Source organism: Prionailurus bengalensis, chromosome B2 (assembly GCF_016509475.1).
Source record: "Prionailurus bengalensis isolate Pbe53 chromosome B2, Fcat_Pben_1.1_paternal_pri, whole genome shotgun sequence".
Taxonomy (NCBI): Eukaryota; Metazoa; Chordata; class Mammalia; order Carnivora; family Felidae; genus Prionailurus; species Prionailurus bengalensis.
In genome coordinates, this window is record NC_057349.1 from 31972953 (window position 1) to 31998176 (window position 25224).

The window sequence follows — 25224 nt, forward strand, 5'->3', positions numbered from 1 at the left end:
CTGTTAGTTACCTGATGTGTGACGCACACTATTTTCTTTTTCCTGCTATGAACATATAGTTGCAGTTTAATGCACGTTGTTTTCTAATCAATTTTGAGTTTTATTTATTTGTTATTTTATTACTAATTATTTTAAGTAGGCTCCACGTCCAACATGGGGCTTGAACTCACGACCCTGAGATTAAGGGTTGTGTGCTCTACCGACTGAGCCAGCCAGCCAACCCCGATTTTGAGTTTTAAAAATGCTGACCTTCAGCCACGAAATTGATCTGACCCGTTAGTAGGTCTCAAGCCATAGTCTGAACAATGCTCTCACGTGTATGCACAGAAGAAGGCTTAGTGCAACATTGTTGTCATAACAAAAACTCAAGTGGGGCTTTCATGATCCACGAGCGAATGGATAAACAAATTGTGACATGGTCAGAAAGTATCACACTGTCACACCACAGCTACATGTATCAAAAGATAGACACAGGGTGAAACCATCTATATAAAATATAAAACCCTACAGAGTGATGGCATATTATTTTATGATTATGATATACCCACATTATTTACGAATACATCCCTATGTAGCATAAGAACTGCACAAAATGATACCCACATCAGAATAGTGGTTATCTCTGGTGGGAGAGGGAGGGGAAATGGAGTTGGGGTGGGGGGGGAGCATAAGGAACTTCATTTTTTCACGTTCAGTTCTTTAAAAAATATATTGGAGGGGCGCCTGGGTGGCGCAGTCGGTTAAGCGTCCGACTTCAGCTAGGTCACGATCTCGTGGTCCGTGAGTTCGAGCCCCGCGTCGGGCTCTGGGCTGATGGCTGAGCCTGGGGCCTGTTTCTGATTCTGTGTCTCCCTCTGTCTCTGCCCCTCCCCCGTTCATGCTCTGTCTCTCTCTGTCCCAAAAATAAATAAACGTTGAAAAAAATATATATATATTGGAACCAAAATTTGCCAAATATTAACATTTGATAAAGCTGAAGGAAAGGTACCGGCTCTCACTCTGTTTTTAATATTTTATTTAATATTATTATTTCTTAAAATATTCCGTGATAATACTTATAGGACATCAGGAAAGGAGTTTTATTCTGACTGTGGGAATAGAGAGAGGGAGTGTAGAGGGAAGTGCATGAGCCCAGTCGCAGGGATAGGAGTGGATGAGGTCCTGGGTAATGAGAATGAACACCTAGTCCTTCCTAACAGGGGATCCTGTGCTGATGGATGGCTTTATCCCACTTCCCTCATGTGTCGGCACCACACTCTTCCCATTTAACAGATGAGGAAACAGAGGCCTTCCTATTGAACAGATGGAAACAGAAGCTGGGATTCGAACTCAGGCCTGTGAATCAGAGCCTGCGCTCTTGAGCAGTCTGCACCATGGTTCCTCCTTGAGGAGCCATCTTTGTGTCTGCCCAGGGGGCAGGGGTGGGGAGGGATGGAGACAGACAGGGTCTGGTGTGCTGAGCTAAGATGTGTAGGTATTATTCCGTCAGGGATGAGGAGATTCAGGAGGATTTCAAGCAGGGGAGCAGCGAGTGAACTCACTGCAGCTGTAGCATCTGTTCTTAAAAAAAAAAACCTTTTGGGGGGATGCCTGGGCAGCTCAGTCGGTTAAGGGTGGGACTCTTGATTTCTGCTCAGATCATGATCCCAGGGTCTCAGGATCAAGGCCCGCATTGGGCTCCCAGCATCTGTGGGCTCTATCAGTGGAGGCCTGACTTCTGGAAGCAAGAAGAGCTGTTCCAGCAGGGCTCGCTCCAGGGATGGACATCTCCAGCTCCAGTGCTGTGTGGGGGTACTGGAGAGACTACTGGGCTGCCAGTCAGGGGCTGGGCTTCTGACTCCAGCTGCCATGAATATACGTGTGTGACCTTGAGGTTTGGTGCTCCTTCTCTGGGCTTTTGTCATCTCTTTTTGGCAGAGAAGCCTGGATGAGGTTTTTCCAAACTGCAGTTAAATGTTTGGTTACATCAAAAAAAGCAATTAAATGGGTCACAATCAGTATTGAAAAACAAAACAAAATACAGAAATAGAACAGAAAATATCAGAGTGCATCACAGGTCACAAGGGTAAGTATTGTTTTGTGAAACTATTGTTTCACTTACATATAGGGGGTAAGGGGGTGGACTGCTCTGATGTAAAATGTATTTATTACTATGGGTCCTGATAAGAAACTAAAACACTGAACTCAGCAATCCTGGAGGTATTCCCCCCCCCCCCCCCAATTCTAGGGGTCTTTGTGAAAAAGCCACACACCCAGGACTCTTCTCTTCATTCCCCTGGGTCAGCAGCTGTCTCTTTGCTCTTAGCTGCCTCCACCCCTCCCTGGGTCTCTCTTCTTCCTGCTTCAATCCAGTCCCCTCCTCCCTTTCTCCCAGGGACAAGCCCCCCTTCACCCCCCTTCCCAGGAAGTCCGGGTGGGGATTTCAGAAGAATAAATGTGATCCAATGGGGTGGCTGTGGGCACTCTGTGCCAGGAGTTAAGATAAAAGGACTAAGAAGCAAACACCCAAGCACCCAGGAACAGAACAGAAAGTAGGCGAGCTGGGGACGTGGGTTTGAGGGCAGGACTTCGTGAGCAAGAGCTCGGCGGCGACACCGCAGCGGGTCACTCCCAGAGGGCCAGCACCGGCCTTGTCATTGTTGGCACTCGGTGCGCAATTAGCGAGAGAAGGTAGCTTTCTCTTTCGCCACTTCCCCACCCCCCTTTAAAAAGAAAGACAGAAGGAGCCAAGAGTTTGGGAGCCAACTCCTGGAGAGGGAGCGGCCGAACTGATTCGGAAGTTGGATCTCTTTGTACACAGGAATGTGGAGAGAAAAAAACAAAACCCACCCCATTGCTTCATTTCCCCTCCAAGCCCAAGCACTTTCTATTGTGCAATGAAAAGGCTTTTCACGTTGAGAAAAATGAATCCCGATTTGCGCTGCAAAGGAATGAGCGCGCCTCTCGGTGCGAGACGGCTCTCAGCTGGGACGCTCCCGGGTCCTCTGCGCGCGGTTCAAGGTAGCGCCCGCAGGGGCGCTGGGCCCCCTTCCGCCGGCGCCCGCACTGGCTCTCACCGACCCGAGGGCAGAGGAGTAGAGAGCCCGGGGAACCCCAAGGGGAGAGAGCCCCCATACGGCTGGGCCTCCCAGGGATGGCGGTTCCGCGAGTCTGTCTAGGGAGTCGCTGGAGCTGGAACTCCGAACCCGGGAGCCAGCGGGAGCTCCAGGACTCCTCGGAGTAGCGCAGGGCAGGCGGCTAGTTCGGCGCCCGGGAGGCCTGGCCCCGGACGCGCGAGGGGCGCAGGGCGCGGGGAGGCGGGCAGGCGCACATGGGTGCAGGCGGGCCGGCGGCGGTGGGGTGCGGGGGGGGCCGGGGTGTGGCTTCCCCGCCTCCCGGGCGGGATTTGCATGTGTGTGTGGCGGCCCCAGACTTCCTGCTCCTTCTACACTGCAGGTACGCGCGGGCCGGGCCGGGCGGGCGGGCGGCGAGCGCGCCGAGACGCGGGCACCTCCTCACCCGGACGCCACCAGCGGCTCCCGGGCCGCGCCGCGCCGCCTTCCGCTCCGGTGGCCGCTAGCCCGCCCTGGCCGCGCCGAGCGCCCTGCTCGCGGGTGGGGGCGCGCCCCTCCGGCCTCCACGGTCACCTCCGTCCTCTGCACCGAGCCTGGCCTCGCGCCCCTTGGCGCTCCCACCGCCCCGGGTCCCCGGAGGGCCGCAGCCATGAGCGAGATGTCCAGCTTTCTCCACATCGGGGACATCGTCTCCCTGTACGCCGAGGGCTCCGTCAATGGCTTCATCAGCACTTTGGGGTGAGTGAGCCGAGTTCGAGGGGGGCGCGGGCAGGGAAGGGGCGCCGTAGGCCCTGGTACCAGTTGCGTGCGTCCTGCCGCCGCCCCCCGACAGAGGACCTGGAAGTCCCCAGCTTCAAGGAGCGGGGTAACGGCTCGCCTCCTTTTAGAGAAAGGAAGTGAAATGTTTGCCCAGGTAGAAGTCGGGCACGCTGCGGGAGTTGGTAGGAGGCGCCCCTTAGGCGAAGCCTCCACCCTCGCGCGCTCGACTTTCTTCGGAGCCGGAGGAGAGGTTGAGACTTCCTCTGCAGGTGGTCCCGGGGCGGGGCAGGTGGGTGGCTGGGGCCTGAGTTGGGGAAAGCATCCGGGCCTGGACGTGACTGGCTGGGGGGGGGGGGGGGGGGGGGGGGGGGGGGAGGGGCGGAGCTGTGGGGGAAGGCAGGGGCAGCTTGGAGCCCGAAATCCTCTTGTTAGGGTCCAGTCGCACCTTTGAAGGGTCGCATCTTTTCCTTCTAGCTCTGTCCTCCCCTGCCCCCCTTAAGTAGGAGTGCCTTCTCAGCCCTCCCCTACCAAGAATCCTAAGTCCTGGCCCCTTCTCTCCGCCTCTCCCGGTCAATTTCCTGCGCGGCTCATCTGGCGCCCCTTGGTCCCCGGTCCCAGGATCTCCCGAGCTCTTTACAAACATTAATTAATTCTGGCCATCACCCCCCAGGGTCTGGATAAGCAGGGAATCTATTCAAGTCCCTGGAGAGGCCTAGGCCTGAAGCAGGCATAGGGCAGGAAAGGAATTAGGCAGAGCCAATAGGTTTATCTTCAAAGGAGTAGTTGGGTGAGTCGCAGGGGCGGTGGGGGGCGGGGGCAGGGGGGGGAGTGAGGAGGTAGAGTGGTTTCTCCACCTCTCCAGCCAGGCTCCAGGGCAGGTCTTGCTCCCTTTGTCCCATGTTCAGTCTGGGGACTTGTGTTAAGTTGGCTCATCTTCCCCCCCCCCCCCCCCCCCCCCCCCCCGGCTGCCTTTAGGATAAACGCACCCTCCTCTGCTCTCCCTACGCATCAGGACACCCGCCAGCCACAAGGTGCCTCCTCTCTGGGGGTTTTGGAGGACAGCCCTGGAGCCCTCAACCCAGGTCTGGCTCTGGACCTGGCCTGGCTCACCCCTGAGGCTGGGAAGTGGGAGTCACCTGGTTCTCTTGATGTCTCCCACGGTATTTGGGAGTTTGGCTTTAGTCCTGTAGGAAGGGGAATCCAACAGGACTGGGGCTTGGAGGGCTGGCTCTGCCAGCAGAGGATTCTGACTGGGAACTCTAGCATACCTGCTCTCCTTATCCTTCTTGGTGCCTCTCTCATTCCCCTCCCCGTTCAGATGTGGAATCCCCAGCCACATGTCCTCGCCCTCACTAGATTTGACTTCTCTTGCTCCTTTCCCCAGAGGATGGGGGTGGAACCACATCTGGGCCAGCATCTGTGCAGGCCTCCCCCAGAGAGCACGGGCCGGGGGGACCCCTTGCTGCTGCTCTGGCCAGGGCTGCTGTTTGAAACTACTAGCCTGCACATAGTGTGCACACAGTAAACACCTCCCATAATGCTGAGGGAAGGAGGAGAGAATATGGGGGAATTGGGGGCAGACGGAAGCCCCCCACCTTGTGTCTGAACAGCACTGGGAGCTTTTGGCAAATGGTCATCTCCACTGTTGCTTAGTGCCTGGTTCAGGGCTGAGCACAAAGTGGGTGGGGTTTAAAAAAATTTTTTTAAACATTTATTTATTTTTGAGAGACAGAGAGAGATAGAGCACAAGCAGGGGAGGAGCAGACAGAGAGAGAGACACACAGAATCCAAAGCAGGCTCCAGGCTCTGAGCTGTCAGCACAGAGCTGGATGCGGGGCTCGAACTCACGGACTGCGATATCATGACCTGAGCTGAAGTCAGCCACCTAACCAACTGTGCCACCAAGGCACCCCTCCTTTTTTTTTTTTTAATAAATGTTTATTTATTTATTTTGAGAGAGAGAGTGCAAAGGCAGAGAGAGGGGGAGAGAGGGAGAGGATCCCAAGCAGGCTCCAAGCTGTCAGCACAGAGCCTGACCCAGGGCTTTGATCCCACAAACTGTGAGATCCTGACCTGAGCTGAAATCAGGAGTCGGATGCTTAACTGACTGGGCCACCCAGGCACCCCCGAAGTGAGTGGTTTTTAAGTATCTATGAGATCTGTCAGAATCAGGGGAAGGATCTTCTGCCCTCCACACAGCCCTCATCCCCTCAAAACAGATCTGTCACCTCCCAACACAGCTCCCTCCTGCCTTGGCCCTTCCTGCCCCCAGGAGCGCTTCCTCCAGTCCATTTTGACCCTGGGGCAGGACCTGGTGACCTCCGATAGCACTTCTACTCCAGGGTGCCTGTTCCCTATGCAAACACCTCCAACAGCTCCTGACTTTCCACCGATGGATGCCCCCCTCCCAGCTTGGCATTCTGGCACCCTCACTTAATTTCCTATTTTTTTCCCCCATTCACACCCTCTGAAGTTCTAGGTGCACGATACTACCCTGATTCCTGGAACCTACCCCACGCTCTCGGTCTCTTTACCTTTGCTCCTGGGTTGCCCCCGCCCTTCAGCCAGTCTCCACCTGGGTAAATCTGACCCACCCTTAAGACCTCATGCGAAGTGACCTTTTTTGAGAGATCCAGCTCCTCCTCCCCCAGCCTGGCAGAATTAACCCTTCTTTCTCTGTGCTTTGCACTGCTCAGCACAAACTCCTCTCTGGGATTGTGTCGCTTCACGATTAGTTGGGGATTTTTCTGTAGGGCCATCTAATGCTGGGCAATTTGCCAGGATTAACTAATTCATTACACCATTCATCCGCTCAGGCTGTCCGCAGGCACCGTACTGGGCACGGGGGGCCTCTGTGGCGAAAGAGGGAGCCTTGTGTCTCACCTTCTGGGAACTCAGTCAATGAGAGAATGATTTCTAAGCACTGCTAAGTCCTCCCTACTCAAAGTATAGTCCTTGGTCCAGCAGCAGGAGCGTCGCCTAGAAGCTTGCTACAAGTACAGAATCTCTGACCTCTGCCTGTCCCTCGGAATCTGCCTGCTGATCCCCATGGGATTTGGTGCCTTAAAGTGTGAGCTGCACTGCTTTAAGTCATTCTCTCTCTGCCCCATCCTCGCCAGAATCTTTCTGGTGGCCCCAGAAAGGGGCCCCTTGGCTTTCACCCTGGCTGTGGGTGCCCATGTCTGTGATTTGAGTGAGTTCCCAGGCTAGTCCAATGTTTGATATCCAGGAGGTGCCCAGTAAGGGCTGGATGAAATGAATTTGTTGAGGACAGGGGCCCCCTTGGTGGGCAGAGGAGCTGGTCAGCTGGGAGATTTGGGGGGGGGGGCATGGGTGGAGGAGGGAGTCTGGGGCAGCCTTCAGTTTCTGGCCAGGCACTGCAGGGCAAAGTGGAGGAAGCTAATTAGAGCTGACTGAATAATTAGAGCTCCTGGTGAAGATTGTACATTAACTCCAGGTTGAGAGGATGGGAGGGGTCTGGGCAGCAGATCCTGGAGCAGGTCGGGACCTTGGCAGGGAAGGGAAAGCAGGCCCATGCCTGTTCTTGGCAAGAGAGTGTGGCCAGGACCACTGCCTTGCACCTCACCCTGGGTGGAAGGCAGCAGAGGCCAGGGCTGGAGCGACTGATCAGGGCCAGTGAAAGGTGGAGGATTTAATGCGACTCCTGGCCAGTGGCTGTGGGGAACTGGCCCTGAGTGTGCAGGGTGGGCCCCTCAGAGTCTGACATCCAGTTCCTTGCAGGTCTCTCTGAGTGGCCAGAGGGGTGGGCCTTGGCCCACAAGGAGTAAGTTGGGGAGTGCAGGTGAACTGGGTCTTGAAACTGAGCTCCCAACGTTTGTCAAAGTGCCTTCCTTGCTTGGAGTTCCATTTGGGGGCTTTCAGGGCCTCCGAACCTGTATTGCCCAGGGCTGGGTGATCACAGGGAATAGGGTCAAAAGACGCCCCCCTTGGGTTTCTCTGTCCACCTTCTAGCCTGATTCACTTCCCCAGAAGGGTGGGCACTGGAGGTCAGCACCCAGAAAACATGGAGGTAAATATGGAGGAAGCCCCAGGTCCCCAGGGTCAGGACCCTTACATCAGTAGTCCCAGGGGCAGGGTTCTCCTGCTTTGTCACTAACTCTCTGGTTGATTTTGGCAAGACTCTGCCTTCTCAGAGTGTGTTTCCTTCAGCCTGATGTTCTCTAAGGTGCTCTGCACCTGAGAATCCCCTGGTATCTTTAATTTGTTTTTTCTTTACATCTTATTTATTTATTTATTTATTTATTTATTAAAAAATTTTTTAACCTTTATTTATTTTTTGAGACAGAGAGAGACAGAACATGAATGGGGGAGGGGCAGAGAGAGAGGGAGACACAGAATCGGAAGCAGGCTCCAGGCTCCGAGCCATCAGCCCAGAGCCCGACACGGGGCTCGAACCCACGGACTGCGAGATCGTGACCTGAGCTGAAGTCTGACGCTTAACCGACTGAGCCACCCAGGCATCCCACATCTTATTTATTTTTGAGACAGAGAGAGAGAGAGAGAGCACAAATGGGGGACGGGCAGAGAGAGAGAGGGAGACACAGAATCTGAAGCAGGCTCCAGACTCCGAGCTGTCAGCACAGAGCCCGATGTGGGGCTCAAACCCATGAACCGTGAGATCATGACCTGAGCCGAAGTCAGTTGCTTAACTGACTGAGCCACTCAGGTGCCTCTCCCCTGGGATCTTTAAGAAAACATTTTTTTTCCAGCTTCCAAATCCCATGTCAGACCAACTGGGGTCTAAGGGTTGGATTTTTTAAAAACTCCCCAGTGATTTTACCTGGGGTGGGGATCCCTGATCTAAGGGCCCTCCTAGACTGAAAGGCTGTAGGGAAGCCTACCTGGTCCAGAGGACCCATCTCTTCGCCTTCATCAGACTTCTTTAAGCCATTTAACAAACCTTTATTGAGCACCTACTATGTGCCAGGCACTGTTCTAGTCACTGGGGAGTCAGTAGTAACCACGATAGAGTTCCAGCCTGTTCCAGTCTATACAATGGGGAGCTGGGTGAGATGGTCTATAAGGGCCCTTTGAGCCTTAAGTCTCTGAGACACATGTAATTCCACGGGGGAGGGCACTGCCCCTCCCGTGCAGACTACATTCCTGGAGCAGATTTCAGACCTGCCTTTGGCTTTCATTTAATTGTGATTTCACTGGAGATGCCGGACTCCTTTCACCTGGAGATGCCCTGGGGCACAGGGCAGGGTCTGGGGCTCAGCTAGGCCAATTCATGCAACTCATTTTTTGAAAATACATATTTTTTTGTTAAAAAAATAATATATGGGGCACCTGGGTGGCTCAGTCGGTTAAGCGTCTGACTTCAGCTCAGGTCATGATCTCACAGTTTGTGAATTCGAGCCCCACATCAGGCTCTGTGCTGATAACCCAGAGCCTGGAGTCTGCTTCGGATTCTGTGTCTCCTCTCTCTGCCCCTCCCCTGCTTGTGCTCTGTCTCCCTCTGTCTCTCAAAAATAAATAAATAAATTTAAATTAAAAAAAAAAAAAAAGTTAAAAAAAATATATATGTTCCACAGAGAAAACTGGAAAAACTCAAAAAAATGATCTGTGATACCACTGTGACTTATATTAACATTCTGCATGTGAATCTTCAGACCTTTTATTTACACAAATAAACAGTTACAAAATGATGTCAAACCGCACATATGGCTTTGTATCCTGTCATATAGGGGGGTGGGTATGTTAAAGCTGTATTTTCTTATGCCCACACGCCATTGTTATAGCTGCATAGTGTCCCTCGGTAAGATGTATCCTCATTTATTCAAGCAACTCTAGTATCGGGCATTCAGGTTGTTTCTAAAGTTTTGCCCTTATAAACAATCCGCACTGAACATCCTAGTCCATACATGCCCTAACACTTGTCCGGTTTTCCTCTCAGGCTAAATTCCCAGAAGTGGAATTCTGAGATCAAAGAAAAAGCACATCTTTACATCACAGGCTCTCTCAAAACTCTGCCTGTTTCTCTGGTGGTAGAGGTACTGAGAAGGTGACCCTGTGCCTCAGGGGCTCTATCCCCCCTTCATGTCCTAAGTTTGGGGGTGCTGTACTAGGGGGTATGGGGAGAAAACCAGCTTCCACCCTCAGAGTTGGGCGTGGTGACCGTGATGGAGAGAGGAGGGGTGAACTGGAGAGAGGGGCTGTGTGGGGGTTGCCTGAGGGCAGAATCCAGGGTTCCATGGGGAGGTGGGGGCGGGGACCCAGGCTGCATCCAACTCTCAGCCTTAAAGAATCCTGCTGTAGACACTTGCTCACACTCTGCCCTGCCCTACATTCCTGACCCTGCATCCCCTCCCGACTTGGCCCAGTGGGGCTATGGGGTGGGTGGGGCAGTGGCTTGGGTTGGGGGTGGGGTGATGTGCTGGATTTTAGGGTGAGGCCACACCAGCGCTCTGCTCTCAGCTCAGGGGGACGTTTCTGGGTTTCGACTGCCCCTGGGCCCGCATATGGAGCCCCTGCAGTCCACCCCAGGCCTGTTGTCCACGCAAACACCCCATGTGGAGCTGGGGGGCTCCTCCCTGGAAGTGGGGGCTGTGAGAGAGGAGGGAAGGAGGTCTGGGAGAGGGGAGGTGGGCAGAACCCAGACCTCCAGGAAGTTCGCCTCAGGCCTCTGAGTGTGAGTTCCGAGTCCCCCTGAATGTGTCATGCTGGCAGTGGTACCCAGCACAGAGCCCCTGCAGTCACAGTTCCCTGCATGAAGGCCCCTGGTTTAGCAAGGCTAAAGGACTTGCCCTGGTTCACGTAGCAGGGGCCTTTCACACTGGAGACTGTGGGCACAGAGATGAGGCTAGGCCTTGACTACACAGTGAGCCCAGGGTGTGGGTGGGGGATGGGGCTGGGGCTGGGTGGGGACACACTGCAGAGGGCTTTCCACCTGGGGAGACAGGCAGGAGGGACTCCTCAGGGGACAGAGCAGAGGAGCACAGTGATCACAGTGGTGTGTAAATGTAGGTATTTTTTTGGCTATCAGGTGGGCAGAGCCAGAAGAGGCAGTGAACATGAACCTCAGCCCTGGGGGCAGCTGCAGGTGCTGGGGCAGTATATTTGGTTCGCAAATCCCTCCCATTACTCAGCCAGCCAGCCAGCCGTCACCCACTTCCCCCAGCCTGTAGGAGAGCTGTCCTCTCCAGGCTGGGAGTCTAGAAACCGGTGACGGGAATGATCTAGGTCATGGAAGGCAGAATTCAGTCTGTGTCTCAGAGATGCTGCTGCTGCTGGCAACGGGGAGACTTTACAGAGCTTTTACAGTGGGTGGCCCTGGCCTTCACTTAGGCTGTCACTTTGGTCCCTCACCTCCAGCCAGAGGCACACATATAATTCAAAAAAAGTAAAAAGAACCATTTAGAATACCCATAAGCCCGCTACTTAGACGATAATTGCCCACATTTTGCCATATATGCTGCATCTATTTTTTGCTGAAGCATTTTATGGTAAATTACATAATTGCATGTTTTCGCCTCTAAATACTTCATTACACATCTCTAAGAAATAAGGGTATGTTCCTGTGTAACCATAGTACTGTTACCACACCCTTCAATAATTTCCTAATAGCATCCAATGCCCAGTCTGTAGTCAGATGTGCCCCATTGTCCTCAGTCTGTCTTTGACCACTGCTTTCTTTAATTCACGATCCAATCAAGGTCCACATGTTACATCTGATTCTTATGCCCCCACCTCTTTCTTTCCCACGATGACATCGAGTTCCTGACAAGACAGGGTGGGTTATGCTATAGACCGCCTCACTTTCTGGATTTTGCGGCTCTGTTTCCCAGAGAGCTCTGCGGCAGTCTGGAGCCAGGCAGGCCAGGCCTCAGGGCCTGCCCTGCTGAATCCTAAGGCCTCAGTTACTATGTCAAGCAGGACAGGACAAGTCCAGTTCCGGGTTATGCAGAGCAGGAGAAAGGCTTGGGCCAGCAAGGCCAGTGGGTGAGGTGAAGGCCGACCAGCGGGGCAGCCCCTGTTTAAACTTTTCTGTCTCTTCTCAGCTTTCCCTCTTGTCTCTCCAGCTCTCCGTCCCTCTTCTTAGCCTAACAGATACATCTCCCTGTGTACCGAGCAGCATTGTTGAGACCTTGGGACTTACCAGAGTCCACCAATCCTGAAAGCCAAAACCCCAGGCCTGTGGGCAGAGGCAGCGCCCTGAAGGCTTGCACATTAGCCCGGGATCGTTCTTTCTTTCTTTCTTTTGTTTTTAAGGTGTTTATTTATTTTTGAGAGAGAGAGAGAGAGCAGGGGAGGGGCAGAGAGAGAGGGGGAAAGAGTTCCCAAAGCAGACTCCGCGATGATAGCAGAGAGCCCGATGCGGGGCTGGAACTCACAGACTGTAAGATCATGACCTGAGCCAAAGTCGGACACAACTGAATGAGCTACCCAAGTGCCCTGCTCTTTATTTCTATTGGACCAAATTTAGTCATTTTTACCACCTCCATATCTCTGGAAATATTCTTGGAGTTCACTGAGTGTGTGGCCCGCTCTCTGAAGAGGAAGCCTACCTTGCCTGCCCTTAGGTCCAGGGAGTCTATCTCTTAGCCTTCATCAGACTGCATTAAGTCATTCAACAAACATTTACTGATTCATGCTTGTTTTAAGTTCCATATACTGGGCTCTCTGGTGATACATGGTGGATCCTTCATAAAGAAAGATATGTAGAGGTGAAGTAAATGGATGTTTTTGTAGGGATGCAGAAATGAATTTCTTTTCTGCGATGAGCCAGAGATCCGAGCCAGAGATCCATCCCAGCCAGTGAACCTGGTTTCCTCTTCCAACATTCCTCCCCACCCCACCTAGTGGGTGGGACTTTGGGTATTTGGAGAAAGGGATTCTAAGGCCCTCATCCACCACCAGCCAATCCCAGTATTCCAACAGGGCCTGCATTGGGAGAGGCCTTCCATGGATCTGGCCTAGATTTTTGGGGTGGTGGCCAGTGTCCTGGTCTGGGAGTCAGAGATCTGGGGTCTGGAACTGGCTGTTCCTTTAACTTGTTGTGTGACCTGCTGCTCAGTTTCCCCTCCATGCCTCAGTTTCCAGGCCAGATTGGGAGGGGCTGACTAGAGTCCCTCAGGCATTTCCCAGTTTATGATTCCCCCTCCTGTGGCTTCTGTGATAGTGGCCATGTTGGTAGGTGCAGGTTTTGATTCAGGCTCTTCTGATAGTCACCTGACCCACTTCTAGGTCCTTTCTTCCTCCTCCTTATCTAATCTTTCCAGACAGCATTGACCCGCCCCACTGCCTTTTCTATGACTCCCACCTGGATCTCAAAGTCCAGCCAGGGCAGAATGGGGCCACTCTGGTCCCTGGATGCATTTGCCTTCCTCTCTTCCCTTAGACTGAGGTCTGGGGGTGCAGACCCCATGGACATTTCAGGGACAGCAACCTCCGCCACAACTGTGTAGAGCAGAGTTTTCAACCATCTCTTCTTCAGAGGGTCCAGGGCAGCCCTGAATACAGGCCTCCGGCCAGACCCCTCCCCACTTGCGCTCATCTCTCTCTGCCCACTTGGTGGATGCCCTGTTGGGCCCTGCATGGTGCAGGCTCAAACTGGCTTTGTGCCTTCCAGCGGATGGAAGGCTCACAGTAGGGACTGTCCTCAGGGCTGCTGAGTGTCCTGTGGGCTGGCCCTGAGGTGGGGAGATGCTGGGGTCTAGGACATGACTCCTGTCTTCAGGTCACTCAGCATGTTGGGTGTGAGCTTCCTGATGGCAGAGATGACACCCAGCACCTAATGGCTTCTCTGTAAGGTTTTGTTGAACCCATGGAGACCTCGATTGTACACGTGCCACCAACTGACCAGCGGTGTGTGTGTGTGACCGGAGGGGGTAGGGTGATGATAGTGTTTAATTTCACTCCTTGAACCACACACTGGACTGTGGTAAGAACAGAATTAGGTATTGGATATAAAATATACAATTTACAACGTGTTCCGCACACTGGTTTTTCTAACGTGGTCGTGGCTGGGGTGTCACCTGCTTTTAGATGAGGAGCGATGTGGTGGGAATGGGCAGGGAACTCTGCAGGAGTCTAAGCACAGCCTTGAAAATGGCAGGGCTTGGCAGGACTCGGACAGGGACAGGGATTCTGGTGTGCAAACGCCTGGAGGTGGGACGATGAGATCAGCGGGCTGGCGGAGGGTGGGAGTCAACCGTTCCCGGGACCTCAGGCGGAGACGGAGACGGAGACGGAGACGCGCTCGGGAGAGGTCAGGGGTGGGGTGAAGCGACGCCGCCGCCACCTCCCTCTGGAGAGCTCGGCTCTCCTTACAGCGCCAGGTGCGCACGCGAAGCCGCGCACCTGAGATCGGTGTCCGGCTCCTTTAATCAACGCAGATTCCCCCCATGAGGAGAGTGCGGGGGTACGGCCCCCGGACGTGGGTGCCACCGGCTGGGGAGGGGTCCGGGGCCGCCGCGGGGGCAGCTGGGCAGCGCAAGGGAGGAAAGCGCGGACGCAGCGCACGTCACCCTCCCGCCCCCGCGCGCGCCTGTAGTCCGAGGCAGGCCTGGGCGAGGCGGCGCGGCCGGGTGACGGCCGCACGTGGGGCGGCGAGTTTCGCCGGGCGGTGGGGAAGGGGCGGGGCCTGGCGGCGGGGGCGGGGCGCCGGGAGGGCACTGCAGACGCCGGGTAGGCGGGTTCCGGGGGAGGGGCTGGAGGGGCGCTCGCGACCGCCGTCTGGCCCGCGCTCCCGCCCGGACTGCCCCCTGAGGCGCCCCCTCCATCAGAACTTACCTGTCGTGGGTCCCGGCCCTCGGGCCTCCTTCTGGCCTCAGGTCTACCTGCAGCCCATCTGATAAGGACTTTCCTGCTTAATCTGTTAATGGTTTCTCGAGGCACCCCTCCCGACTGATAGCCTGTTCAGGGGTTGCCTCAGTCTTAATGAGTACACACAGAGGAATGGAAGGAGGCTTTCGCGGGGGCGCTTGGGGACATTGGAGACGCTAAACATTCTGCTGACAGCTGCTTTGCTTACAGGCTAGGCGGGGAGCTCCCCTATGCATCAGATGGGAAATAAAATGCTGAGTAGGGCAAGGTGCCATCCCTTAGTTGTTCCTGGGGAGGGGTACGGAATGTAGCCCAGCGTTCCCAGGAGATGTTGATTCTGCTACTCCGGACCCACACCTTGAGGACGGAGGGGGTGGAATGTGAGAGCCAGGAGGAACCTCTGAAAGTCCCATCTACTGACCTTGTTTTCTTGATACCTCCCGGGAACACCCCTGCCTCTTTTATCCTCCCACATGGCTTGCCTCTCTGCTCTGGTCCCTCCTACAGACCGTTCCTGCCCTCTCTCAGCTGCAGGTGGAGGATGTTTTCCTTCCCAACCTTGTTGAAGTTCTCCTCCTGGAGGCCATGCTCCCCTCCTGATCAATCCCTCCCTTTCCCTATGTGTTTTTAGCCTGCACTCCCGCACTCCATGGGGCGCTGGGGAGGGGCTGAGTTGGAGATATCAGGGCTTCAGAAGCTGTGCCAGAGTGGGTGGGGACAGAAGGACATCCGCGTAATGACAGGGCAGATTTGTGCCAGGGGGATTAGGAAAAGCACGCCAGGCATCCGAATTTACATGTGTGTTTCCTGCACGTGTGGCCCAGACAAGGAGTCCCCAGGGGAGTCATGGTGGGGTCAGGGCGAGGGTGGACTTTCCTCAGACAGAATCTCTGAGGAGGGGACCACCCCAAGGCCTTGAGCACTGGACAAGATCGGGGCTGTTGGGGGCTACCCCAGCCTCTCCTCAGCCACACTGACTTCCATGACGCCCTATGGCTGTCCGGCACCCCCTGGCCCCCAGTCCTGGCCAGTGCTTCCTCCCCTCCCCCATCAAAACATATCCATCCTGTGTCCCCTTCCTTCAGGGCTTTGCTAAGAGGCAACCAGCTAATCTGATTCACTAATGTCTTACAGGAAATTCTATGAATTATTCAAGGCTCTGTACAGCTCCTGCCTCTTCTTTCACACCTCTGATTGGCCAAGCTCTGACCTGTTCCTTCCCTGAATTTGGACAAAATCCACAGTTGGTACCACCAGTTGGCACTCATACATATTCTTTATATCATTAACTCCTCTGAGTATGTGCTTTGTCTTCCCAATGAGAGTTTAAACTCCCTGAGGCAGGGACCTTATCTTTTGCTTCTTGTATACTTTCCCTAGCAGCTAGCGAAACGAATTAATTCGCTCACTATATAGTCCGTGTGTGCCTGCCCTGTGCCCGGCAGTGGTCTAGATTCTGGGGATACAGCAGGAAGCAAAACAGACACATCCCTGTCTTCATGGATCTTCCATTCCAAGTGAGGGGGGTTGTGACCAAAATAAATAAGTAAAATATAGAGCAGGCCAGGTGGTGAGAAGGACTATGGGAACAGTGAGGCAGGGAGGTGCATAACGGGTGTCAGAGACAGCAGTTTCCAGTTTTAAAAAGAATAGGGAGGGAGGGAGGAAGGGTGTTCAGGGGACTGGGTCATTTGAGCCGCCATCTGAAGGAGGTGAGGGAGGGAGCCAGGAGGGTGTCATCTGGGGGCAGACAAAAGAGCCAGTGCCAAATCTCCTGGAAAGTTTGAGGAGCCTGGAGGAGGGCCGTGGGCTGGAGCAGAGTGGGCAAGGGGCAAGGGGAGGAGATGAGGTCAGAGAGGTGAGGGCTGGGTCATGTGGGTTTAGGCCCGTGTGAATTCTAGGCTTTTACTCCGAGATGGGTAGTTCTGGAGGATTCTGAGCAGAGGACTGCCCTGATTTGACTCACCTTCTCAAGTAAAGGTGTGTGTGCTGTGTGGGGAACAGGAATTAGGGGGTTAAGGGGGGACATCAGGAGATCAGTGAGGACGCAATTACACATCCAGATGACTGCGGGTGGTGGCTTGGGCCAGGTGGTGGTGGCAGTGATGAGAAGAGGTCATAGTCTGCGCGTATCTTAAAGATAGAGCCCACAAGGTTTCCTCACAGATTGGGTGTGAGCATGGGTGGAAGAGGAGCCAGAGATTGGTCCAAGGTTTTTGGCCCAACCAATCAGAAGGATGGAGTTGCCATCAACTGAGATGGGGAGGACTTTAAGAGGAGCACGTTCAGGTGGCAGACCAGGAGCTCAGTTTTGAACATGCTGAGTGTGAGGTGCTATGGGCATCCAAGTGGAGGTGTTGGGTGGGCAGTTAGATCTGCGATCTGGAGTTTGGGGGTGAGGTGGATATGGGAGTCATTGGTGAGTGTCTAAGTGGTCTTTGGAGCCCACGAATGTGGCTGAGATGCCCAAGGGGTGTGCGTGCAGATGGAAGAGGAAAGAGGGCCAAGCCCTGAGCCAGTCTGGGAGCTAGGGAGAGGGAAGAAGACCAAGGGGTCCTCACAGAGCAAGCTGCCTTCTCCCCTCCCCATCATGGTGGGGTCCTGCACAGCATCCACTCTGACACTGAGCGGCCTGGCTTCAAAGCTCGGCCCTTCTGCTTGCTGGCTCTTATGTTCCTGGCCAGATTGTTTACCTCTCTGTGCTCTGGCTTCTCGGCCCACCAAATGGAAATAATAATAAAGCAGATTTAGAAAATTAAATAACAACATATGAAAACATTAGAAACAAAATCCTGCTTGCTTTTATTATTCTTATGGATCACACTGTGCAAAGTGATGGTGATGCCAAAGGAAAAACTGGGGTCCTGTCCTCAAGGAACCCATAGTGTAGACATGGCAACCAGTTGCAGTAGGAAGAGGCATGGCAGTAGGAGAGACCGGGACCAGGTGCTGTGGGAACACGGTGGGGGAAGGAGGCCCAGGGGGAGGGAGGGCGCTGGCCAAGGAAGGTTTCACAGAGTAGAGAGAGGGGCCAAGGGTGGAAGAATAAATGAGGTCTGCTAGGCCTGGGTCTTGGTGAGGAGCCAGGGAGGGCTGAGCATGAAGGGCATTGCAGGCTTCCAGGACCACCTATTTAGAGATGAGAGCTCCAGGGACCTTGGGATCAACTGGAGGTTTAGCATGGTTGGAGCAGAAGTTGTGAGGCCAATTAGGGAGTGGGTGGAGTCAGTCCACAAAAGGCCTTGTTAGCCAACCTAAGGAGGGGAGGAGAAGGAGGTTTTGGAATCAACTCTGTGACTTCAGGCAAATTATTTCGCATTCAAACTCAGTTTCCTCCTCTGTAAAATGGAGTTAATGAATAGCCCCTTGTGGGGAAGTTGGTGAGAATTCAGAGGTAACAGTTGTGAAACGCTGAGATAAGATCTGGCTTCTGAAATGATGGATCATCATCATCACTTTATCCTAGAGGCTAGGATGGCATTGAATAATTTTAAATGTAGGAACGGGTGGGTGGATGGATGGATGTATGTATAAGTGGGTAGTTGGATGGATGGGTAGATGGATAGATGAGTGGGTGGGTAGATGGATGGATGGATAGATGGATGGATGGATGGATGGATGGATGGATGGATGGATGAGTGGGTAGTTGGATGGATGGATGAGTGGGTAGATGGATGGATGGATGGATGGATGGATGGATGGATGGATGAGTGGGTAGTTGGATGGATGGGTAGATGGATAGATGAGTGGGTGGGTAGATGGATGGATGGATGGATAGATGAGTGGGTAGTTGGATGGATGGGTAGATGGATAGATGAGTGAGTGGGTAGATGGATGGATGGATGGATGGATGGATGGATGGATGAGTGGGTAGTTGGATGGATGGGTAGATGGATAGATGAGTGGATGGGTAGATGGATGGATGGATGGATGGATGGATGGATGGATGGATGAGTGGGTAGTTGGATGGATGGGTAGATGGATAGATGAGTGGGTGGGTAGATGGATGGTTGGATGGATGGATGGATGGATGGATAATTGGGTAGTTGGATGGATGGGTGGATGGATGGATGGATGGATAAGTGGGTAGTTGGATGGATGGGTAGATGGATAGATGAGTGGGTGGGTAGATGGATGGATGGATGGATGGATGGATGGATGGATGAGTGGGTAGTTGGATGGATGGGTAGATGGATAGATGAGTGGGTGGGTAGATGGATGGATGGATGGATAGATGAGTGGGTAGTTGGATGGATGGGTAGATGGATAGATGAGTGAGTGGGTAGATGGATGGATGGATGGACGGATGGATGTATAATTGGGTAGTTGGATGGATGGATGGATGGATGGATGGATGGATGAGTGGGTAGTTGGATGGATGGGTAGATGGATAGATGAGTGGGTGGGTGGATGGATGGATGGATGGATGGATGGATGGATGTATAATTGAGTAGTTGGATGGATGGGTGGATGGATGGATGGATGGATAAGTGGGTAGTTGGATGGATGGGTAGATGGATAGATGAGTGGGTGGGTGGATGGATGGATGGATGGATGGATGGATGGATGGATGAATAAGTGGGTAGTTGGATGGATGGGTAGATGGATAGATGAGTGGGTGGGTAGATGGATGGATGAGTAAGTGGGTGGATGGATGTCCTCCAGAGATTCAGGATTAATCACAGCTGTGGCTTAAGAGATTTTAGGCCCCAGGATAGGCCAAAAGGGAGGGTATGGAATGGGGCCTGACTGAGGTTGAGAAGGTGCAAGGTTCATTGTCCTGTTTTGAGACCAAAGGATGGTCCTCCTAGTTTGGTGTCTCATAAGCTTTTCCCATTTGTCCATCTGTCTCTAGTCTCTCTCTGTCTCTGTTTGTATCCTGCTTATTTTTCTGACTCTATCTTTTCTGCTCTGCTCTCTCTGTCTCTCACTTCCTCCCTCTCTGAGTTTCTCTGACTTTGTGTCTCTGTTGGTCCTTTTCCCTTGCCTTCCTACACTGCCCACTGTCCCTTAGGTCTGGGCAGCAATGTCTCACTCAGGGCTTTCATAGGATTTATATCTGCAGTGTGCAACAGCCCAGACTGGAGGCAGACCCCCTACAAGACAGCTCCAGCCCCGTGAAGTGAGGGGTGGGGGGTGGGAGGGTCGGGGAGCTGGATGTGTCTCTGTGCTTCTTCTGGGGTCTCCCCATCCCCACCCCAAAAGACCTTGCCTTTTAACAGCGGTGCCAGGGAAGGGAAAGACTTGATGGTGGGGAGGGGGGGGGCGGTTGACAGCGATGGAGATGTTTTTTTTGGAGGTCTCCCCAGTGCCCTGGAATCCCCTGCCCTGAGGGAGGCACGCCTGGGGAGATGGTCTCTTCTGTCCCGCTGATGGAGCTGCCTTGTCCCTCAGGTTGGTGGATGACCGCTGTGTGGTGGAGCCCGCGGCAGGGGACCTGGACAACCCCCCTAAGAAGTTCCGAGGTAAGACCTCCGCTCTCGCCGCCAGCCTCCCTCCCAGGCTGCTGAGTCTTGGCCCTGGGATAGAACTCACTCAACTCCATCCAGCCCCAACGGGCCGGGTTAGACCAGGAGCTGCCCTGCAGCCCTCCTACTACTCTCTGCGGAACCCCCATCAGGCTGTGCTGCTGCTACCTCGGCCCAGACAGCCTCTGCCTTCATTTCCGGGGGGCCACACCCCGCTTCTCAGGGGCACACCCGCATCTGGCTGGGAGCCGTTCTCCCCCGAACTCCCCACCGGCCACAAGGCCTTCTTTGTTTGCATGACTGGGCATTTTCTAAGGGAGCAGGGGAGGGGAAGAGAATTTCCCCGGGCTTTAGGAGGCCCAGGGTGAGAGCCCTTCCGGGTGCCGCAGTCTCCTTATCCGCGTGGTGAGGGGATTGGAGCCAGTGATCTCTGGGTCCCCGCTCCTGACCCTGGCGGTGTCCCCAGGCCCGGGGCCTTGTGGAGGACTCCCGCCCGAGGGGAGCTTGTGGAACCCAGACCTCGCTCTGCTGAGTGACCTTGGCAAGGGCCTTTGCTCTCGGGGCCTCTGTGTCCTCCGTGGTCAGTGGGCTCCTCAGCCCCGCCCCACAGGCCCAAGGGCGCTGAGAGAATGAAATGACACCCTGCTGTCACCGTGCCCAGCCAGGGTAAAGTGTTATTGTTGTGATTACCTGTGAGGCTGAGACCGACAATCAGACAGATCCTGGGTGTGGTGGGCAGGGTGGGAGCAGGTAGGAACACGCCGGGCTGCTGCCGCCTGGTCTGCCCATGTGGCTGCTCCTCTGGGGAGAGATTAGCTGGGATTGTGCTCGAGGGGGATGCTGGGAGGCGAGCGGGGTTTAAGATAATCCTGCGGCATCCTTGACCGTCTGTCTGCCCGGGCCTTGCCCATCCATTGAAGGGTGGAGGAGATAGAGGGGGGCCCTCCCAGCTGGAAGAAGGGCCCCACACCTGTTGTTGTGCTTCTGCTTGTACCGGGGGCCTCTGAGTGGGGGCTGAGTCTGGGGGTCTTAGGCCAGGACGTGCCCTGGTATGTGGGAACTGCCTCTGGCACTGGACATTCCTCACTACCGTAGACTCTGTTCTGCGGAGTCTGGCCCCGCTGCCTCTCTCACCTCATCCCCCACCCCTTGCCCCCCTCTCATTCCCTCCAGCCACACCACCTCCCTGCTGTTCCTCATATTTATCAGCCAAGCTCCACCCCCCCCCCCCCCCCCCCCCCCGGCCCCATACCTTTGTACTTGCTGTTCCTCTGCCTGGAAGGTTCTTACTCCGCATATTCACCTGGCTTGTGCTTCAGGTCTCATATCCTTGGTGGGGCATTCGTTGACCACCCAGTATCAAATTGCACCCCTCATCTCCCTTCCCTGCTTTCCTTTTCTCTACAGCGTGAATCCGACATGCCCCATGCATTCTAGTTACGTGTTTATCGTCTGTGGAGCTAGAATGTCAGCTCCGCCAGGGCAGGGATCTCTGGCTGTTTTGTTCTCTGTTCTGGCTGCAGCGTCTGCCACATAGTGCGTGCCTGGTACACATCTGAGGAATAAATGCAGGCATCAGCCCCTCCTCAGGCTTCCTCCCGCCCCTGCTGCCTCTCTCAGGCCTGGCTGCTCCCATTGCTGTGACCCGTCCAAAGTGCCTAGGTTGAACCCAACCTCGAAAGCATCGAGCCTGGGCTTTGGGGGTTTCAGGGTGCTGGTGCAGGCCCCCTGCTTGGAGGCCCAGCTCTGACCATGCCTGCCCCTGGGTTCTGAAGGTTGAGAGTGGGTCGTGATGGAGCCTGGGCCTTTCCTGGAGCCAGAAGTAGGAGAGCTTTTGGAGTGGCTCATGGAGGGGCGGATTTCTACTCTAGCTGGGGGATTTAGGTAAATTCTTGGGAGGAAGTTAGTAAGGGTGAGGGTCCCCAGGGTGGGCTGTGCCAGGGCAGGGAGGGCACTGGAACAAAGAGGGAAGGTGTGCAAAGTCAGCTTTGTGGTGTGACGGGTGGTGGCAGGCAGGTGGGTGTGGCCGAGGAAGATTTGCTCTAGAGTTCCAGTGGACAGAGTCTGGGGCCAATTTTTGGCAACAAAAAACCCACTACTCCCTCCTTTCTTTTCCTCTCTGTTTTCCCAAAGCCTGTGAGTGGGGCCCTCTCCAAGATTTGGGGGTTGCCCTGTGGTCCCTGTGGCCTCACTGCACCCAGCCAGCTCAGAGAGGGGGAAGGGGGTACTCAGCCTCCAGCTTCTTCCGTGCCCTCTCTGCCCCAGGTCCTGGCCCGGGGTATCTTGATGAGGCAGGCAGAGGCCCCTCTGAACTCCCTGTGGCCCCATTTGAACCTGAGAAGAGCTGACCTTTGGGACAGAACCAGGTCTCTGTGCATCCCATAGCTGGCAGGTAGTTGGGAATGTGAGAACTTGGACGAGAGACATGGCCTCCCACTACTTCAGTTTTGAGACTAAAGCCCAGAGAAGAGAAAAGCATAGCTTGGCCTCAAACCTGGGAGTCCTAGTTCTCATTGTTCCACATCCCTCCTGTAAACACCCTGTAAGGCACTGGAAGGAGGTCCCCAGCAAGGGTGTGGGGGCCATGGCAGGCATGTTAGAAGTTGGCTAGATGTCATCAGAGATGGCCGTTTCCTGAGGCCCCACAAGTGCAGTCACAGCATCCTGGGTGGGCCCAACCATTGCTGGGAACTCTGGTTTCTCCCTCTCTCCCCCAAAAGCTTGGTTATCCTCACATGCTGACCCTGGAGGCCCCCAGGTCGGGCTGGCAAAGCCCAGTGAAGCTCCCGACCAGCCTCCACCAGTCCCTGATAGGCTTCTTGTTTGTGGTTTTAGCTCTAGCCATCTTCTGAGGCCATTCCAAGCCCTAACACGTTCTGGGAATTCTTTCCAGACTCTGCAGGGCCCTGGAAGGCCCAGGTTGCTGGTGCCCCAATGTGTAGGGCACCCCATGCCAGCCCACCCTCCCTGACCTTTGCTTTGCCGTAGGGGTCTTGGGGTTATGGCTGCTCTGAGTCTCACACTGCTGACTGGGCCTGGGGTCTGAGCAATTCTCTCCTGTGAGCCCATTTTCTATTTCCATTTCCACTTGGGGGCACGGGGAGACCCGGTACAGGGCTTGGGGAGCTCTTGTCTCCCAGTCTACCTTAGGGAAGCTCAGAGCCCACATACCTAGCTATGGCAACCCCAGGAATGTATGTAGTGGCCACTTACCCACTTACCCACCCAGACTGCGGGGAGCCCATGCAGGGGAGAGGCTGATGAAGTGACCTCCCCGTGCTTATATGGCTGGGGGCCCCCCACCTCCCCCAAGGCTATGCCTCTGCTCTCCCTGTCCCACCTTCCAAGCCCAGTTTATTGTTATTTTTGTTATTATTAAGACATATTTCAACTCTACACAAAAGTCAAGAGAGCTCTATCAGATCCTTCTTGCCACGTTTATTTCAGACCTTGTCATTTTTAAAGCATCTTATGCCTGTAGCTGAAGCCCTTTGGGTTTTTTCCCCTGATCCCTTTCCCCTCCCTCTCTCTCCAGAGGCAAACACTCATCAGAAATTGGTGTGTACCATTCAGGAGCCTGTTTTTATACTTTTGCTATTAATACGTAGGGCTGTATTCATGAACGATACAGGGTACGATTTCCCATTTTTATAACCCCGCGTATTAAAATCTTTCCGCACATTTTTAATTCAGCATAGTTTTTGAGGTTTCTCCATGTTGACACATTTGGCTTTAGTTCATCTGGTTAATTGCTATGTAATATTCCATCGGGTGAATAAACTGCAATCCACTTATCGGTTCTCCTGTTGATGGACATTTAGCTCATTTCCGGCTTTTGGCAGCTGCCAGCCATGCTGCGGCGGGCACTGCCATACCCGTCTCCTGGGGCTCATGTGCAGCAGTGTCTTGGGTGTGTCCCGAGGTGGAGGACACCTGGTGCAAGGGAGCTCTTCTGAGCCTTCCTGCAGGGCTGTGCATGCTCACATCCCCCCCCCCCCAGACTATGGGTGCGTCCCCCCTTGCTTCCACCCCCCCCCCCACCCTGCTGCACTTGGTTCTGTCCCACTAAATTTCTTCCAGCCTGCTGGGTGTGAAATGGCATCTCACTGCGGTTTTAATTTGCTTTCCTCTGACTACCAATGAGATGGAGCATCTTTTCATATGTTTATTGGCCACTTAAAATTTTGTTCTTATTCCCTCCCCCCCATTTTATAAAAGTAATGCGAATACAGTCTCCAGGTTCAAGATGAAAGCAACATTGCCCCCCCACCTCACCCTCACTCACCTTCTGCCCCCTTTTCTGGGGGCAACGGTATAGAAAAACAGACTAGGAAATTTATTCATATATGAAAACATCAAAACATTGTACAAATAGGCATAGAGAGTCTACTCCCACCCGCCTTCTCCCCCTGCTTCGCTCCTCTACTGTGGTCCCTTCAGGGGACCACTATCCTGAGCTCCTTATGCATCCTCCAGGGTTCCTTTGTCAAATACAAACATATACACTCTTCGGATTTCCCCCCTTTTCTTACATAGAAGTAGCATTCTGTATACACTATTCTGTTTTTTTGTTTTTACTTTATAAATCTTACTATGGATCCTACTGGGGACCTTTTCATATTAGTATATAGAAACCTTGAAATGTCTCTGTTTTTTTGTTTCACTTAGAAACTCATTTTTGGGTGCCTGGGTGACTCGGTTGAGTGTCTGAATTTTGATTTCGGCTCAGATCGTTCATGATCCCAGGGCTGTGAGATCGAGCCCCGTGTCGGGCTCTGAGCTAGGTGTAGAGCCTGCTGAAGATTCTTTCTCATGCTCTCTCTGTCCCTCCCCCACTTGTGCTTGCGTGTGTGTGCGTGTGTGTGCACGTGCGTGCACACGTGCCACACACTCTCACAAGAAACAAACAAACAAACAAAACAAAAACCAACTCATTTTTGTTCTGTATCCTCGACAACTGTGTGAAAATAGTGTTTCTATTACTTACATATATTTTTAAAATTTTTTTTTAACGTTTATTTTTTTGAGACAGAGAGAGACATAGCATGAACGGGGGAGGGTCAGAGAGAGAGGGAGACACAGAATCTGAAACCGGCTCCAGGCTCTGAGCTGTCAGCACAGAGCCCGACGCGGGGCTCGAACTCACGGACCGCGAG

At 53.9% G+C, this 25224-nt stretch overlaps 1 protein-coding gene across 3 annotated transcripts in view; it reads left to right on the forward strand.

Annotated features, from left to right (window-relative positions):
- The first annotated feature begins 3402 nt into the window (after positions 1-3402).
- ITPR3 (inositol 1,4,5-trisphosphate receptor type 3) overlaps positions 3403-25224 on the forward strand; it is a 68027-nt gene continuing 46205 nt past the window's right edge. The window contains exons 1-2 of one of the 3 annotated variants that reach the window (XM_043591184.1): positions 3403-3791; positions 19995-20065. In XM_043591184.1, coding sequence (XP_043447119.1) covers positions 3703-3791; positions 19995-20065 — 160 coding nt within the window. In that variant the 5' untranslated portion in view covers positions 3403-3702. The remainder of the gene's footprint in view (positions 3792-19994; positions 20066-25224) is intronic. The other 2 variants (XM_043591185.1, XM_043591182.1) reach the window with 2 other exon arrangements.